At 51.6% G+C, this 18,841-nt stretch overlaps 2 protein-coding genes across 11 annotated transcripts in view; one reads left to right on the forward strand and one right to left on the reverse strand.

Moving 5' to 3' along the window:
• The window catches only part of CAMK1G (calcium/calmodulin dependent protein kinase IG), a 28,572-nt gene extending 17,354 nt beyond the window's left edge, over window positions 1–11,218 (forward strand). Inside the window, exons 4-13 of the mRNA XM_024551270.4 lie at window positions 388–462; window positions 2,879–3,017; window positions 3,690–3,813; window positions 5,161–5,236; window positions 6,309–6,421; window positions 7,181–7,259; window positions 8,785–8,872; window positions 9,108–9,532; window positions 10,089–10,216; window positions 10,364–11,218. Coding sequence (XP_024407038.1) covers window positions 388–462; window positions 2,879–3,017; window positions 3,690–3,813; window positions 5,161–5,236; window positions 6,309–6,421; window positions 7,181–7,259; window positions 8,785–8,872; window positions 9,108–9,532; window positions 10,089–10,179 — 1,210 coding nt within the window. The 3' untranslated portion in view covers window positions 10,180–10,216; window positions 10,364–11,218. The remainder of the gene's footprint in view (window positions 1–387; window positions 463–2,878; window positions 3,018–3,689; window positions 3,814–5,160; window positions 5,237–6,308; window positions 6,422–7,180; window positions 7,260–8,784; window positions 8,873–9,107; window positions 9,533–10,088; window positions 10,217–10,363) is intronic.
• A 951-nt stretch (window positions 11,219–12,169) lies between these two features.
• Window positions 12,170–18,841, reverse strand: part of LAMB3 (laminin subunit beta 3) — a 56,691-nt gene continuing 50,019 nt past the window's right edge. For all 10 annotated transcript variants that reach the window (XM_071220025.1, XM_071220024.1, XM_053915169.1 and 7 more), the window contains 5 exons: window positions 17,350–17,557; window positions 16,785–16,926; window positions 16,240–16,416; window positions 15,307–15,460; window positions 12,170–12,672 (listed from right to left, as the gene is read on the reverse strand). In XM_071220025.1, the coding sequence (XP_071076126.1) occupies window positions 12,536–12,672; window positions 15,307–15,460; window positions 16,240–16,416; window positions 16,785–16,926; window positions 17,350–17,557 (818 nt within the window). In that variant the 3' untranslated portion in view covers window positions 12,170–12,535. The remainder of the gene's footprint in view (window positions 12,673–15,306; window positions 15,461–16,239; window positions 16,417–16,784; window positions 16,927–17,349; window positions 17,558–18,841) is intronic.

The following is an 18,841-nucleotide window of genomic DNA, read 5'->3' on the forward strand; positions in this document are numbered from 1 at the left end:
GCAATGTTTCTGAAAGAGACCTGGACACCCAAATTGTAGACTAGCCTAGTGGTCAATGTTCCCTCAATGTTCCCTCGGGTCTTTTAACTTTCTCTTTTGATAAAGTTGAAAGAGAGCCCTAAAGCAACAATGACACATTTGTTCCCTGAAGCAGAATGATCAATTATCCATTCAAAATCATGGACTGAATACCACCCCAGGGATCTTTTCTCTGGGATTTTTTGGGACTGCCTATGTTTTTGGAAGGCTTCATAGGGACCTTGACTTCCTAAATATTATCATCTAAAGTTTCTAATAGAAACAAGAGTCCAATTGGGCTGGGTCTGCATCCTTCTTCTGGACAACCTAAACCACATGCCTTTCACCATGACCCTTGGTTCCCCCCAGGATCAAGCATGAGAACATCGTGACCCTGGAGGACATCTACGAGAGCACCACGCACTACTACCTGGTCATGCAGCTGTAAGTGGCAGGTGACCCACTTCCTCCACAGACGTCCCATGGGGCCACGGAGGTCTAGAGGAAGCCAATTGGTGGTGAGGGAAGGATGATGATTAAAAGACAAAATCAAGAATTAGTTCAAGAGGATTTGAAATGTCAAGAGTCCTTTTAGGTTCAATCTGCCTCTAGGCATGAACATGTGCTATGTGGACACAGGGATAAAACCAGGGTTGATTATTGAATTGGTACATGCCAGTACAGCATTACCAATTGATAAAATATTTCCTACCAGTCAGCAAGTAGCTAAGACCCCAACCCGCCCATCCTCCCTCCTGCCCCAGCCCCTCCCCTCAGACTGGCTGGAACTCCCCACAGCCCTGCAACTGAAAGGGTAATGCCTGGCTTAGCAGGGGCCTCCCGAACCCTTCTCTGGCACCATGGCTTGAGCCCATTTTGACCAGTCATGGTCATCAAACTGGATATTAAAAGTTTGACCCTCACTCCAGGGTAACATTACTATGGAAGTAGAAACCACAGATAGATTTTAATTCAATACAAAGAAAGAGTTTCTCAAAAGGGAGTCACCAAAGTTAGACACAGGCTGTGACTGTGAGTGTGTCCATGTGCAGGGCTGAAATGTTGCCTCGTTAGAAAGGCCTCCCTGTCACTGTCACATCCAAATAAGAGTTCTGCCAGAGAGTGACTGCTGTAGGGTTGGTCAGCACTCTTGAGGACTCAGCGTTGGGCTCAGAGAGACGCTATTTATAAAGTGCACAGAAACACACACTCACATTACCCATCACTCTGCAATCGCAGCATAGCGGGATACAGTGTTTTTGACTGACAGGCTAATTCCTCAGAAACTGTAATGAGCTAACTTTGGCCTCAGCAGCCTATTAACTGCTGGGTTCACCTGGGGCCCAGTGAATAGCGGTAGCAAGCAGTCAAGGGAGTAAGTTGGAAGAGGGCCCAGAGCATCACTGACAAGTGAGCTGGAACCATGTGGCACCTTAATAAAGCCAGTTCAACAGGATTAGCGCCCAGCAGTTCAGAAGACGAAGAGGAGGCAGGAAGGTGGGCAGGTTCCCAAGTCACTGAAGAACCACCAAGCCTCCCAGCTCCAGGACGCAGGATCCTAGTCAGGAATTCATAGTTGTGGACAAAGAGTCTCTTTCTCATGGACCCCCAGCTCCTGTAGGAGAGCCCAGAGCTCAGGACAGAACCAAAAGGAATAGGATGTTATGCATTTTGATGTGAGAATTTTGACTCCTTTGGTAGTGCATGGTCCTGCCACGCATGCATATCCACACCCATGGGACACTGGGAAGGGGATTGGAACCCCTGGCTTATGGGTAAAGTAGCCAACGGTGTTCATCCCAGAGAAGGCCTCAGAAGAGCATTTCACCATCCATCTGCACACACTTGAAAAGATTCATATGAAAGAATGTTATTTTTTTAAGTTTTTTAAAAAGATTTTATTTATTTATTTTTACAGAGAAGAAGGGAGGGAGAAAGAGAGGGAAAGAAACATCAATGTGTGGTTGCCTCTCACACGCCCCCCACTGAGGACCTGGCCTACAACCCAGGCATGTGCCCTGATGGGCAATTGAACCAGCAACCCTTTGGTTCGCAGGCCAGCGCTCAATCCACTGATCCACGCCAGCTAGGGCAAAAGAATGTTATTTTTGATTTGGGTTCCCCTACTGGGCCCAGTGGCGGAATTGATGTCTGCTGGTAGAAACTACAGGGAGTCAGGTTTCCTGACACAGATAGAAATATTAAGGTGACAAAAGATAAAACAGTCTGTCTTAGGAGGTGGTGAGTTCTCTGCCACTGATGTGCCCCAGGATTTACTAGAAGACTTGGCAAAAATGGTGTAGATGGTATTCAAGAGGTGGGGGTCAGACTTGATCTTAAGGCCCCCCTAAATCCTAAGATACCATACCACATGAGCCTCAAACTACCACTACAACTCCACCCCATAATTTCATCTTTAGGAAGCCCAATTTTCCAAACCAAGAAAAGAGTTCCCAACATACGTGTGGAATTCTTGTTTGTGTGCACACCTTCTCTTGACCAGGTTTCAGTTTCTGTTCCCCCTTTCACCATTTCTTCCTTCCTGTGTCCTAGGCCAGGGAAGAAAGCAGATAAGCAATGTGCCCACAGAAAGGAATTATTGGCTCTTTGTGAAACCCGAACTGGGGCATTTACATTTTAAAGGACATTTCCAGGGAGAGGTCAGTGGTTGGCCCAAAAAGAAATCACTCCCTAGGGATGTCATTCCAGGGACCCAGAGGAGGTCTTCCAAGACGGGAGTGACTAGTCATCCCTGCCTAGTCCACACGTACTTGTCTGTTCTGCCAGACAGGTGTCCCCATTGCTACATTCACATGCCTTTGACCTGAAAAAAGACCTGCCTTCGCCCCTGTGCCCACAGCATTTCCGGTGGGGAGCTCTTCGACCGGATCCTGGAGCGGGGTGTATACACAGAGAAGGATGCCAGTCTGGTGATCCAGCAGGTCTTGTCAGCCGTGAAGTACCTCCACGAGAACGGCATCGTCCACAGAGACTTAAAGGTGCCAGGGTGGGAGCCCTCGCTTGGCGGGAGGGGACAGAGAAATGATCCTTTAGGAAGCTGCAGGGGTCATAGGCAGTCTGAGCTCTGTAAAATGAGAGGGCTGGGCTAGCTCCCTCCTGTGGCCCTTTCTGCCCTTAGATTGAGCAAATCTTGGATGAATGAACAATCGTTGTTCATTTTTACCTCATCTTTTTCCTGAACTTTCCATGAGGCCTCAGCCTATTTGGATACCAAGACAATCCACAGGTTTCTTGGACCGAGCCACAGCCAAACGTGACAAATACACTCAAATGTGACAAATACTTACTGAGGGTCAACATTGCCCCAGGCAGGTACCAGACTTTAGAGAAGTCAGAGACAGTTAACCAAGGGTTAATTCCTTTGAAAAAGTCTTAGGGTATCTGGGAATGAGGGGAAGGAGACATTAGTACATTAAAGGGTATAAAGCTAAGCCAAGTCAAGGTCATAAGCAAAACACAGAACACTGGGGTACAGGAGTTGAGGGTGCAGGTAGAAGGCAGGAGGGAATAATGGGAGAGAGATGAGCCTGGCCTTGAAGTCAGGAGCCCAAGGCAAAGCTTCCTAAGAAATTATATGTCAGGACGAGGAAAGAGATGTGTTTTTCAGGTGATCATATCCTACACTACATGATATTTCTCTTCCCCCACAGCCTGAAAACCTGCTGTACCTCACTCCTGAAGAGAATTCTAAGATCATGATCACAGATTTTGGTCTGTCCAAGATGGAACAGAGTGGCGTCATGTCCACTGCCTGTGGGACCCCGGGCTACGTTGGTGAGTCTGGGAGCAGGAGGGAGGTTGACCAGTTGGCTACTTTTGACTACATGGATGTTATTCACAGAGTGGGATGTTATTCACAGTTGTGAGGAGACAGGGTTCAATTTCAAGGATGATCCAAGTAGAGGATTCACTTATGAGGTTCAGAGCCAGCCAATCCATTGATCTCTGAAACTACCCCTACTGCTCCCAAATCCTACGTCTTTAAGACAGCCTGCCACTGAGCCCTTCCCACAGCCCGGACCTATACTTTGCTTCTCACTTTTACAGACAGAGTTCTTGCATTTGTCCTCCAGGGAGATGAGGGGAAGAGACAAGATCACAAACCCAGACACCATTAGACTGCTGAGCGGTTGACCACTAGCCCCACTGTCCTTTCCCCTACTCAAGAGGAAACCTCAGCCCCCCAATTGTTGGCATCCTGGTGGCATAGTGCTGAGTTTGAATCCAAGGAACCCAGACATGGGCCCCCCAAATATACACCCTAGGAAACTGGCAGAGGTGGGGTCTCTGGCCTGAACAGTAGGCTTCCAGAGGCCCTTACAAAGTAAGAGGAGGCAAGATCCCCGGTAACAGCATTTCTGAGATCCATAGGGGAGAAAACCAAGACTCAGAGTATCCACTCCTGCTCCTCCCCTCTTAGCCAGTCCTCTCTGGGTTGGGGTTAGGAAGTGGGAAGTAGAATCCTCACTCAGTAGAAGGAATCAGCTCTCTCTCCAACAGAGAGGTTGGTCACTTACCATTACATGTTTGGTCCCACTGGGCACGAAGCCCTGGTGTCTGTGATAAATACTGAAGACAGTTCTCTACTGCCCCAGAGCTCCCAGTCAGTGGAAGACACGGCTCATTCCCGCACAGAGCTCGTGATCTCATCAGGCAGACTAAGCCTTGCCCTTGAAGCTACCAGAGGCTGATGGGACAGGTACAGCTTGCCCTCTTGGAGCTCCTTCCTTAACAGGGAAGACTTAGTCTCTATCATCATAGAGATCCAGTCTAGTGGGAAAGAGACAGTCCCTAACTTGCATGTTTCCCCATCTGAAGGGAGACACAGAGCCCCCACCCTGTAGATCCCCCATCTGAGTGGGGAGACATGGGGCCTGCTTTCAGCAAGACATAGCTCTGGAGATCTACAGTCTGATCAGGGAGTCAAAGGCCCTGTCATGGGACCTTCTAGTCTGATGGAAGAGACACAATCCCTGTCCTAGGGGAGTGTTCAGACTTACAGAAGCAACATCATCCCAGGGCCACTATAAGTCCTTTCCTCTGAGCCTCTTCCTGACCCTCAGCCCCCAACCCCCAGCCCCCTCATCTTGCCCTAGCCCTGACTCTGCCTTTGGTTTGCAGCTCCGGAAGTATTGGCTCAAAAACCTTATAGCAAGGCTGTGGATTGCTGGTCCATTGGCGTCATCACTTATATATTGTGAGTAGAAGATGTCATTGGCTCAGTGCCTGGAAAATCTCAGAACCTGCTCACCCTTTCTTCTTCCCTCCCTTGTCTCAGCTCCTCAAGCAGCATCCACCTCCCAAGCATGTGTATGTACACATGTGCACACACATCATGCACACACACTCATGCACACAGCTCCACCTGTCTTGATCTCCACCAGGTTATAAAAACAGCTCAACATGAACCCACTGTCTAGCCACATGGTAGTTTGTCCTCCTGCACCCCCACCCCATTTACTTACTGCATGTGCTGACTCCCTCTCTGTGGAATGAGCAGTGAAAAGGGGAGAGGCCAAGCAAACCTGGGAAGCCAAGCGGGCACAATGTTCGCATCTCAGATTTTTCTCCTGGTGATGTCATTTCGAGACCAAACAATGACCTGCATGAACCTGGTCCTTGCTCCTCTCCACATCTTCTTGGGCTCTCCTTTCCAAACCTGCTCATCACCCCTTCCCTTCCATCCCTCCTCCTCTATAGCAAACTCTGCTCTTAGAAAAACAATCTACTGTTAGTTATTTACCACTTTGTGTGGATTCAGTTCTCTATTTCCTTAACTGATGTCAAATAACTACTCTCATTCATTCACTCACTCAACAAATATTCATTGGCTGTCTACCCTGCGCCAATCACTAGTTTAGGTACTAAATAAAGAAAGCACAAAATAGCCTTCAAAAATCCCTCATGAAACTTATGCTCAAGTGGCCATTCTACCACCCTTCTTAAAAATACTTTACGCATCATCTAAGAGTCAGGAGAAGTGCAGGGAGAGGTGGCGAGTGTTTGGGGGAATAACGTTCCAAGGCTGCCTATTCTAAGCTTTGGCTCCCGCATTAACACTTGATGGGACCTACACTGTTTGTGAATCAGAGGCAGATCCACGGTCTGGGTCATACTGCTGGTGGGGGACCTTTGCTGCCTGCCTGTGGACCCTGTGGGGGGCTGGGGAGAAGGCAGAGGCTGGCCAGAGGGAAGGGCTGGCCTAGGGAGGGGCTGGCCCAGGGAGGGAAGGGTCGGTCAGCAGCATGGCCCTTCGTGTTCCACTGCAGGTTGTGTGGGTATCCTCCTTTCTATGAAGAAACTGAGTCTAAGCTCTTTGAGAAGATCAAGGAGGGCTACTTTGAGTTTGAATCCCCATTCTGGGACGACATTTCTGAGTCAGGTAAGGCCAGTGGATGTGAAGGACAAGATAACAGGCTCCAGGCAGAGGCTGCCAAGAGAAAAGAGCTTAACAAAGGATGACAGTCCTGGCTCTTGAGAGTCCCTGGGGAACTTTACAGACCACAGGCTGCCAAGGAGAGTGGAGAAATCTTCATGTGGTTCAGAGGCCAAATGAATTATTCCCATCTAAGGTTCATGCTTTTGATTTCCCTAGAGACAGAACCCCAGTCTGCCTGGTAAAAGCAGGGGAGGTAGTTCAGATGAGGGACTAGGAGGGCAGGGCCAGGCAGGAGGGAATCGTCCAAAACCAAGGCCAAGTTTTGCCTTTTACACACCAAGACCGAGACCACACCATGCCTCGGTGTGTGAGCAGGCGATCGTTGCATGTTATTGGGCCTGTTAAGTAGAGATCAGAGCTGGAGAAAGCCAGCAGTCACATGTGTGCCCATGTGCAGGTGCAGGCCCCTGAATGGGACAAGTGCACACACGCGTGGCTTGCAGGCACGTTGGTGCCTCGTGATGAGAGATATATGTGCAGTGCTATGTGGGTGAGGCTGAGTAGAGCCTCTCTTTAGTTCTTTATGGTGGGTTGTTGTTAGGTGGTTTGGATTTCTTTTTTCTCTTTTTAAGACTCTTTAAATTGCCTCTTTGGAAGATTAGCTAAAAGATGTATTCACTGCCACCCACCAGCCCGGAAGTGAATTTCCATCAGTCGTGAAATCTGGCCCTAAGCTGCTGTGTCTTTCATTGCTCCTCTTAGCCAAGGATTTTATTTGCCACTTGCTGGAGAAGGACCCAAATGAGCGGTACACCTGTGAGAAGGCCCTGAGGCACCCCTGGTGAGTGAGGGGTGGGGTGGCTCCTAGCCCCAACCAGTGGCTCCCCAAATGTCATGCTGACCTGTTCACAGATGTGTTTCCCTAGAGTCTGCTTGCCCCGAGCTGTTGACTGTTGTGGCACCCACAGAGCACAGAAGTGTTCACCTAGCCCAGCTAGAGATGCAAACAGCATTTAATTAAGTAGGTTCTGACCCAAGGGTGGCGGCCAGGTCACCTGGTCAAGTACAGAAGGCAGAGGCAGCAGGGCACTGTCATCAGCACTGGAGAATACTCAGTACTCGTTACTTAAGAGGCACCCAGGCACAGGCAGCTCTGCCCTGTTATTAAGAGAATCATTTTATTCTCTTTGGGGTCAAAACCTGTTCCATATGAGGTGATCTGAGAAAATCACAATTCATAAAGTAGGTAAGTAAAGTCCTGAAACACTTCCTTTTTTCTTGCTACGCCCCTGCTCAAGAATTTATAATAGCTCCCTATTTCCTACCACAGCAAGCCCAGAATCCTTTGCCTTTCCAGGTTTTCCCTAATCTGGCCTGACGTCCAACTTTATTTCCCAGGATTCCCAATACACCTTCTCTGTTCCAGAAATGCCTAAGAGCTATACTTCTCCCCTGCCTTCCTCTACCCCACATACCAAACTCTTTCCAATTACACCTTGGGTTATGCCATTTTCACCACCTAGAATGTCCTCCTCTTGCCTTGTATGTAGCATCTTTCAGGATCCAGAATAGCCTCTGCCCTTTCCTGAAGCTTTGGCTCCACAGTCCAGGCAGGCCTCCCCATCTCTCACTATCAATTACAGAGCTTACCATGAATTACTCCAGTTCACGGCATGAAGCAAGGCTCCACCCCGACACCGTAAGCCCTAGGGATCAGGGCCCCATCTGCTGTGATACTTCTCTGGGCCCCTTAGTACCTAGCAAGTACTGTGCATGTGGCAAGTGTCTGAGGAACACTTAGAGACAAGTGACTAAGGGGCTGAGGGGATAGGAAAAGGGTAACCTATACTGGGTGGCCTCACTGAAGAAGGCTTCCAGAAGGAGGTGGGTTCTGAGCAAAGTTCTGAGCTAATACATAATGACAAACCATGTGCCCTCTGACATTCAGTAAATGTTTTTTATAAAAAGCCAGATAGTAAATATTTCAGGATCTGCTGGCCATACCGCCTGTGGGAACTAGTCAATCTGCCCGTATAGCACAGAAGCAGCCACAGCCCATACCTGAATGAATGGGCGTGTCCCAGGAAGGCCTTATTTACAAGAGCAGGCAACAGGCAGATTTGGCCTACACTCCAGAGTCCGCTGATCCTGCTCTAAAGCAAGCTTTTGGTTTTGCCAAAGCATAGGCCCCTGATGACCTTCCCAGGGGGACAGAGGAGCTATGATTCCAGCCTTTCCTACTGTGGCCACCTTCTCCTTGGGCACTCCATTTGGCTTAACCTGGACCTACCTGCACAGTCCCCTGCCCAACTCCTGGCTGAGTCCCATAGCCAACCACTATCCAGGTGTCCCCTCTGCATCCACAGGATTAATGGAAACACAGCCCTCCACCGGGACATCTACCCATCAGTCAGCCTTCAGATCCAGAAGAACTTTGCCAAAAGCAAATGGAGGGTAAGTTGTCCTCTCCAGGAGGTGCCAGGCTGTTCTGGGCCCCTCCTTGTTCTGGGGCAGGGGATGACAGAGGGGCTTTCCGTGGGCTTCCCAGCAGACACTGGCATTCCCTGTAACCCCTCTATAAGGAGAAGCAGGCACCTTGGTTTCAAGAGGCCACAGGGCAGAGGGAATGCTTGAGCTCTGTGACCCTCTGAAAGTGGAAATGTCCAAGGCTGGTGCTGTGTCTCCTTAGCAAGCCTTCAATGCAGCAGCCGTGGTGCACCACATGAGGAAGCTGCACATGAACTTGCACAGTCCAGGCGTCCGCCCGGAGGTGGAGAACAGGCCTCCTGTCAATCAAGCCTCAGAAGCTTCAAGACCCAGCTCCCCTGAGATCACCATCACCGAGGCCCCCGCCCTAGACCAGAGGGCAGCACTGCCTGCCCTGACCCGACTACCCTGCCAGCACAGCCCCCGGCCCACAGCCCCAGGCACCAAGTCCCTCAACTGCCTGGTGAATGGCTCCCTCCGCATCAGCAGCAGTCTGGTGCCCATGCAGCAGGGGCCCCTGGCCGTTGGGCCCTGTGGCTGCTGCTCCAGCTGCCTGAGCATTGGGAGCAAAGGGAAGTCCTGCTACTGCTCCGAGCCCACGCTCCTCAAAAAGGCCAACAAAAAACAGTACGTACTTTCCCTCGAAGACAGAGGCCCAGCCCTGCTCAGCCTGGGTCTGAAAGAACTCAGGCAACAAGCTAAAATAAATTGACCAAAGGATCTTTCCCACTTGAGGCAGCCCCGGAGGGCGGGAAGAGTTCTGGATCAGGGGCCAAGGGAAATGCTATCCTTACCACCCACTAGCTGTGTGGCTGTTGACCACCAGTTAGTTTCTCTTTCTATTTTGCTCATCTGTAAAAGGGGTTCATTGAACTATATGTACCTGCTCAGGCTTCCTCACAGAGGTACTGTAAAAGTTCAGTGAATGATAAGTGGAATGATATCCGCAGGAATGATAAATGCCTGCAGAAAACTGGGTACATGTGAATGGTGAGCAGCAGATTCCTTGAGTTTCCAGGGCCTCCGTGTTTTGGGGGGAGGAAAGGGGTTTGGTTGACTTGTGTGTCTTTTCTGCAAGTGCTTGTACTTTCTGAACCTCATAAAGGAAGGGCTGAACGCTATCTGGGCTCTTCTTCCTTCCTCACACACGTCATAGCCTGCTGCTGCTGCATTTCCTTTCCAGGAACTTCAAATCCGAGGTCATGGTGCCAGTCAAAGCCAGCGGCAGCTCCCACTGCCGGGCGGGACAGACCGGAGTCTGTCTCATCATGTGATCTCTGGGGGCCGTGCCTGTGTCACAGCAATTTTCAGGTGAGGGTACTAGAGACAGGAGGGCCAGGGTGGGAACCTGGTAGGGGAGCTTCTGTCTCGGAAGAAAAGCCCCGCCTCAGAGTCTGAATGATGGGTTGGAGGGGTGCCAGAGGTGACGTCCCCACCCTGAAGCCCTTTACTCTGCAGGAGAAATTGTCAGCTCGTCTCTGCCCTTCGGAACCTGGGGTCTACCCTGCAGCAGGAGGAAGGGGAGCAAGTGGAGCAGGGCCTGGAGGGGACAGTCTCTGATCAGAAGCAGCCGACTGCTGCCGCCTGGGGCAGACCCTCACCAAAGGCCCCGGCAGAGCCTCCAGGGGCAGAGGTCTCTCGGAAGCTGCAGGCAGGAGGAGTGGCATCCACTGGCCTCCAGGTCTCCCTGACCTGCCTGCTCTGCGCCCCACACCCTACCTGCCGTGGTCTGTGCAGTGTGCGTAGATAGCTCTTCCCCAGGTCTGTGTTGTTTGTTGTGAAAAGCTTAACAGGCTGGCCAGGCTGTGTCCCCTTCAGAGCAAAGCCATAAGGAGCATTGGCCCAGACTCCCTGCTCAGCACACTTACTCCTGCCTCTCAGGCCTCCGTCCTCACGGCCAGAATGGACTGGCTCATCAATGTAGCCGCCTGCCCATCCGCATGAATGACAGGCAGCTCCGTGATCTGCCTGTGAGCTCTCAAAATTTGAATCCTTAACTCCAGGATTAGCTACCAACTGCACCAAGCCCCTCACCAGCCTACCAGGCCCACTTCTGAGCCTCCTCCCACCCTGCCCCTGTCCAAAGGCAGTGCCACACCCTCCCAGATGAAAAAGTTAGAAATCCGAGACTAAGTACTGTACGGAGTTAGTATCCTGGCCAGATGCCCTCCACACACACCCAATTAAGTAAAAATTGGAAGCTGACTGTTTTCATTTGAGCATTAATTCTAATCCTGCCTCTGCCCCCCTCTCCCTTCCTAAAAGTCGGGTGCATCATTCTTTCCCCTCCCAGTTTTCTTGCTACCTGACCTCTCACACCAGCTTCATGCTCAGTGTTGTGCTCAATAAAATGGACATATTTTTCTCTATGAGGCTTCATTTGGTTCTTCTCACAGTCAGAAGCAGCTCAGGGACTTGTGAGCATGTGTGGAGCGGAAAGCGCATGGAGAGCTCAAGGCCAGGTAGAATCTAGCAAACGTGAAAGGGTGCACGCAGGACACCAGGCACCCAGGGACGAGTTACACGTTCTGACCCATTTACTCCTCACACGACCCCTTGGAGCCCAGGTGGTCCCGCTCCAGCGTCCATTCTCCTACTGACTGTACTAGATGAGCATGAAGTTGAGGCCCAGCCCTGCCCTGCCACGCCGGTGACCTGGGGGAAGTCATGTAACCCTTTGGGCCACCCTGGTTTCCTCACTTGTCGGATGAGGACAACAGTGCCACCTACATCATGAAATAGCACGACGGGTGCTCTCTTGGGTGTCCCACCCAATAAAAAGTGAGTGATAGCGATCGAGACGTCCGTGTAGATAAATGTCTAGCACGGTGCCGGGTTGTGGCCACACACAAATGCTCATGCCATTTCCATATCCACCTCCCCAAACACTCAGACAATACACATCCATTACAACTTCTCTTTGAGAACCCAAAACACACAGGTTCTGGTCTGAGTTCTGTTTCTGGAACCTGATGAATTTGGGCACCTTGCTTCCCTTCTCTGAATTTCTATTTCCTCATCTGTAAATATGAAACTAGATCATCGTTCAAAGGTGAAATGGCTCCTCTAGTCCCTCCTGGATGGAATCCATCAGTTCCTGGGCAGAGGGGCCCCGTCTCCCCAAGTTGGGGTGATGAGCAAGATGGACTGAGCAGAGTGGGGCAGCCTATGCTTCCTACACCACCAAGCCTTGGGAGACAGAGACAAGTGATAAAGGTTTACTTAATAGAAGACACATGATTTTCCCACTTTGAACCTCCAGGATCCTTTCCAAAGATTTTTATTGGGCTTTTTTACTTGTATATCATTTGGGTTAAGTTTTATGTTGGTCCAGGATTCAGCCTCAATGGAGAACACAGAGCGAGGACACTGACTAGCCAAGCTCCCTCCACTTGAGAGCTCCTGGTCACAATGACATGGCTCAGCTCTGCCATCCCTTGTCCCTCAAATGTGGTTGTCCCATCAGATCAGGCTCAGCTGTTGCCCAGAGTAACCTTACTAGCTGCATACCACTGGTGTCCAGGAGGTGATTTCAGCTGCATAAAAGGAGCTGGAAAGCATTCCAAACCAGTCTGTCCCCCAAAGCAAAGAGGGCAGGTGCGTGGGCCCAGGGAGCCGGCAGCTGGAGCATCACTTGCAGGTGGCGTAGTAGAGCACCCGCTCGTTGATGTGGTCACGGATCTGCTCCACGTGCTTCTCCAGCCCTGTCAGGTCCGCTGAGCGAAGAATGATGGCCTGGCTCCCCTGCAGCAGCTCTGACTCCATGTCTGAGGGAAGATGGAACAGCAGGGGGAGGAGGTGGGGCTGGTGAGACCCCTAAAGACTCCCCACCCGTCCTTCTCTGCCCACCCACCTGGAGACAGCACCTGCAGGAGGAATCACCTCTGGGGGATCCTCCTCAAGGGCAGCCCTCTCCAGCCCCACACTCCTCCAGCCCTATTCCATTCACACATGCCAGAGGCCAAGCCCAGGAAGCCATCATCCTAATTATCCCATGGCCCCTACCCTTCTCCTCTGCTCTAGTCTCCCTCAGTTGTCCCAGACTAATGAGGGCGGCCACTGGCACCAAGATTAGCAGCCTGCTGCTGCTGGCCCCAGATGGCTGCCATCCCACCAACAATCCTCAGGTGGACACCGTGGCGAAGAGCTGGCTGGGTGAACAGAGTGCCTCCCCACTCTTCCTCCCCAAAATGCCACAGATATTCTGTATGCTACCACCAGCCTGCGGCCTTATCCAGCCTGGGGCTTATCCTGGCCTTATCCTGGCACCTGGGGCAGGAGAGCCCTCTACCACATTCATGAGAGCTGGGACCCAGCCTCAGCCTGAGCTTTTCCAGGAGTAGGGAAGGAATGCACTGCCTCCAAAGGCTCCACCTTTAGGCAGCTCTTCTTGTTAAGAAAGAAAAGAAGGAAGGAAGGAAGGAAGGAAGGAAGGAAGGAAGGAAGGAAGGAAGGAAGGAAGGAAGGAAGGGAGGGAGGGAGGGAGGGAGGGAGGGAGGGAGGGAGGAGTCTTCTGTTAAGCCAGAATCAGACCACTTCCTGCTTGATTGTAGCATCTGTCTCCTGAGACTATAGGGATAGATTTGCTCTGTCTCCCACACTGCAGTCCTTCAAATGTCTGAGGCTCGTCTTCTCCAGATGAAACCTCCTCAATCCCTTCATCCACCCACTCTGTATTTTATGTGATCACGAAGCCCTTCCATACCTCCCAACCCTGGTCACTCTCCCCCAGATGTTTGGTTTGTCAATATCCCTTCTGAAGGTGCAGCAGCCACCACTGAACACCGCCCCCGCCCAGAGACACCCTGACAGTGGAGTGTAACAGGGTTAGTACTGGGCTGCCATTCAGCCAGTGGGTACCCATTTGGGCCTATGGGTTGATAAAATTTTGAAATTTTAAGAGCTGCTGTTCTGTTCCCGGTCCCTACCCCAAGAGCCCCCTATGCGTGATCACCCCCATAATCCTACAATTAGAAGCAAATTCCTGCAAGCAGGTAAATGGTTGTTCCAATGTTACAACCTGAGCTTTTGCTGGTTGGTCAGTGCATGGCACACCAATTTCTAAATATTTTTAATATCACCCCTGAGCCATTACTCCCTTATTTTGGCTGCTTTGTATTTATTTGCTCTTTGGCAATAACAAGATACTGCTAATTTTAATTAAGCTTACAGGTACTCAAAACTCTTGAGTCACTTTCAGGTGAGTAACAACTCATATTTGCCTCTCACTTGTTGGTGATAAAAGTGTCTTCACTGCAGCAGCCACTGAGAAGCCAGGCCTCACGTGAGCTGTGCTTCTGGGTTCCCCATGAGACCATGGTGGAAGATAACTTTTCTCCTTATTTAATTTCATAGTGTTTCAGCCCAACCTTTTAGCTTTCTGAGACTGCCTTAGAATACTGGTTCTCTTTTCTAGTGTATTAACTATCTGTTGTAAAGATTTGATAAGCATATCCTTTATCTTCACATAAAACATCGATGGACAAGACTGGCACCCACTGACCCAGCAGTCCCTGGGCTCCGCCGTCAAGGTCGATTCCTCTCATCTCACCCTTCAGGTCTGACTGGCCACTGCCTCACATCTACTCATTGTTGACTCAACAGCCCAACCTTATCTATGGTTTCCACCCGGTCAGCCACACGGATTTTTCTCTGAAATTCAGAGAAACTGCCTGAGGCATTCTCTGGCACACCAGTGCAATTGTTCCATCATTGCCACACCTCAGAGATCGAGCCTGGGTCCTGGACATCCTTGTTCTCCTTTCTGAGACACTCAGAACCCTTTGGAAATCTTCCATTACGCCTCTGCCACATTCGAAACCCTCGGGTGGTTCCCTACAGCCTCCAGGGCTGAGTCTCCCTCCCACTGGCAGGGAAGCCAGGTGCGCAGACCAGCCACGCCGACCCCTGCTACTTCTCTCCATCCCTTTCTGACCCTCCTCGGCCCTCCTCTCTGGCTGGGTGCACCTGACCCATTTTCAAAATATGCCTCATCCTTCCCACCCACCCTGTCTTGAGATCCCTCTCCCAGGTCTACACATCCTTCAAGTCCACATCTAATCTTATCTTTTCTGAACATTCCCTTCACTGAGCATTTCTCTCTGGCCTCTTATTATTTGGGCTCCTATCACAGACCCCCTTATGCCGCTAAATACAGGGTCGTGCATCTTGCGAACAGCAAGAAAAATGGCCACATCTGGATCTCAAGCTTTTTGAAAACAGGCCACGTCTTGTGACCATATACACTCCCCACAGCCCCATCATCGTGCCCCATACTTACAAGATGCTCAGGGACTCCCAGCTGGCCTTGCTCCCTTAGCCCTGCTAGCTCCAACAAGACGGAGCCTCAGAAACTCTGAGCTGGGACCAGCCTTCAGGGATGCCCTGAACCATCCCCTCACCTCTCATCCTGTCCATCATCTCCATGGTCTCTCCAAACAGCTCCTCTGCCTCTGTCTTGACGCTCAGGATCCGGCTGCCCTGCTCCCCCAGCGTGGGGCTCTGGCTCAACCGGTCCTTCAGCTTGGCGTATTTTTGCTTTACTCTCTCAAATCCCTGAAAAAGGTAGAACGGTCTCTGTCACCATCATCATCATCCAAAGTCCTAAAGACCTGTGGCTAGAGCATTTGATGTCACCCAAATCAACACCAAGGGATAAGGTGCCTCCTAATGTCTCCCATGAAGTGGTTTCGCCTATTAAAAAAAAAACCCTCTAGGCCACAAACTGTACTTTAAGCCTGTTCTGCGTGTCCCTCCCTTCCTCTGTAGTTCCTGTCATTTCTCACTCACCTCCAGCAGTGTCAGGCACGTAGTTGTCCCTTAATAGGGATACTTGGCAGCTTGGCCATTATAGCAGGACCATAAGTGCTAACGTTCCGGTACACTGGAGACATTGAGGAGACCCTTTGATCTTCCCTCTGGTCTAATTCTGACAGCAATGGGGCTCTCTGGTTAGGCTAAGTCAACAGTGCCTGTCCTGGCTGGGCGGCCTGACAGGGACAAGCTCTGGATGGGTGTCAAGAGACCTGCTTTGTAAACGAGCTTTGCTTGGAACCAGTTACCACTTAATCTGGAAAAGGAGAAGGGCTGGCCTAGATCATTTACAACATTTCTGAATCTGCGGCACCCGCACCAGCCAGAAGCAGAATTCAGATGTCTGGCCAGATTTGGGTTAATCCTGAAGCCCCTTCTGGTTATTTTAGAGTAACTGTTATTCTGCTTGCTTTTGAGCCCATGGCCCTGGAAAGTGTACATGTCTACACCTAGATAGTGTCCTCTCCTCTTGGGAGCCCCCACCACTGTGCTTCCGCAGGCTAACTGCAACCTCTCTGTACCTCCTGGGCACTCAGTGCCCCCTCGCTGGCGCCTTCTGCAAGCTGTTGAGCCTGGGCTGCCTGCGCCTGCTGCTGCTGGGCCTGGCGGCGTAGCTCCTCCATCCGTGCTCGGAAGTCACCCAGCTGCTCCATCATGCCTGTCACCAGTCTCTGCGCCGGCCCCAGCACCTGCTGAACCTTTGTGGCAAGAGGGAGACCTGGGTCTGTGGTGGGTCTCAGAGGCAGTGGTCTTCATCACTCTTTTCTGCAGTGCATCAGGCAGCTACAGCTTCCTCCAAGCAGAACATCACTACTGCCCCCTCCCAGTCCTGTCTGTCCACTGGCATCCAGGCCTTCCCCTTCGTCAGCTCAGTGGACCCCCACTCCTTTCTGCACCTGCCCACAATACCAGAAAATCAAAAGCTCAAAGCCAGGGTCAAGGCTGTAACCCTCCTTCTTTAGGTCCCTGGCTCAGTTGCCATCCAGGCCACTTTCTGGCATCTTATTTGCCTTGTGCCTGAATCTGTTCATTCCCCAAATGAGGGAAGGAAGCCATAACACCTCACCTCAGCAACCCTGTCCTGAATGAGCCGAAGGGAGCGGCTGGTGCCTTGCATGGTGTCCTGAGCCTCCTGCAGCGCCACGGTGCCCTGCTGCAGGTTCCCCACCACATCCTCCACTTGGCCCTCCACTGCGTGGGCTCGGCTCCTGGGGCCGAGAGCGGAGAGGGATGAGAATGAGGGAACAGGGAATGTAGGGGTGTGTGGTACAACTCTCTGACCAGTCCAAGAGAATATGCTTCCCGGCCAAGACAAGGGGAGTTTTAACTCAACAGCTTTTCTATGCCAGGACCCTCCCCAGCAGGCATGACAAGCGAGAGTGTTCTGTCAGAGACACCCTGTGAGCACGGTTTCCAATGTGGAAGGCAAGGGTCACCTTGAGTGAAGTTTTACCTGAATGCTGCGTATCACTTCACCATCGCCCACCACGGTGAGCACCCCCTCCTGTCTCCCAGCCTCCTGCACCGCTCTGACCTGGGGAGCTTCTTCCCTCACTTCCAGCAACAAACTCGGGGAGCAAAAATACCAGCCCAGTCCTGGGTAGGGATGAGTTCAGGGCTCCGGGCCATACCTGGCCTGCTCCGCCTCAGCCTGGAGTCTGCGAGCTCGGGCCACATCCTGCTTGGTCTCTGCCAACACCAGGTCCACGTGGGGGAGCCTGGCTGCGATGGCCTGGATCTCGTTCATCTTCCGCAGGACTGTAGCAGAGTCTGTGGGCAGCCACAGGGCCAGCACAGCCTCACTGACCTCCTGGATGGTGGCTGCGTTGGTGTCAGGGTCTAGAAGACAGCCGTCTGTCAGATGGGGGCACACCAGCCACCTCCCCAGAGGGCAGAGGCCACCCCGGGCAGAGCAGCACCCATGGGAAGAACCCATGTAGCATCTCTGCCTGGTGCCCCAAGGCCCTGTGGCTCCCTCTCAGGCCCACTCAGGTGCCCATTCTCTGAGAGTTTCCGGAATGCTGGCATGGATGATTGTCAGCACAGCTGTGGCAACTAAGTGTCTGATAGCACAGGAAACTGCGGGCTTGGGGGAAGGAGGCAGTGCCAGACATCTGGTCCTGAACAATGCCTGGAGCACAGGCATAATCAGCCGTAAATTGGGGAGCGCGGTCAGGAACTGGAACTGCTCCCTGGGCAATAAGACCCCTTCCACATGCCCCTCCGCAGACCAGGGTGCTCATTTTTGCAAAGGCAGATACAGATTATCTGGTCGTAGCTCAGATGTCACCTTCTCAGAGAGGCCAGCCCTGGACATCCAGTCTAAGGTCACACCCCCCTCCCTACACCAACACTCCTTATCTTCCTTCTCGGCTTATCTTTTCCCTGCATTTATCACCAGCACAGGCCAACACTTGACTCATTTATCTGGTCTTCTGTCTGGTTTCCTACTAGAATGTGAGCTCCAACAGAGCAGGGTCTGAGTTCCATCCACAGTTCTCTCCCCAGGCCCTAGCACAGTGCCTGGCACTTGGAGGCACTCTGTGTTTGTAGAGTGAATGAGTGATGAAAAGGGCTCAGACCCACATCTCCCTGTTACTAGTCAGGTAACTTGGGGCAAGTCAAATTGCCTCTCTGAGCTCAGTTTCCCAGCCTGTGAAATTGGAATAACTGTCCTCAACCTGTAGGGAGGAAATAAAACAATCAAGTAGCAACACCAAATACGACCATCTCTGGGGCAGAGAGCAAGCTCAGAGTGCAGAGATGGCATCTCCTCCCCTATCTCTCTCTGTTCACTTACAGATCCCACGGATACTGACATGGTAGCAAAGGGGGAGCCCCTCACTCAGATGGCTTACCCTGGGACTTGAACTCTCCTGGGGCCCTGGAACCCTGGTCCCAGCCTTACTCTGAAATCAGAGGGTTTCCTCACCAGCTAGCTCATAGGTCCCAGTCCCAGTCCCCAGGTCAGGTGGAAGGACACTCCTGGAAGGTGGAAGCCATGCCTTCTTCAATTCTGTGTCCCTTGGGAACCACACTGGCAGCTGCAGGAGCCCAAGGCATAACTGCGGTAGGTTTAGTGAAGTAGGCTTGTGCCCAGCTCCAGCTTTCTCAAGGACCTCT

The sequence above is a fragment of the Desmodus rotundus genome, chromosome 12 (assembly GCF_022682495.2).
Source record: "Desmodus rotundus isolate HL8 chromosome 12, HLdesRot8A.1, whole genome shotgun sequence".
Classification (NCBI taxonomy): Eukaryota; Metazoa; Chordata; class Mammalia; order Chiroptera; family Phyllostomidae; genus Desmodus; species Desmodus rotundus.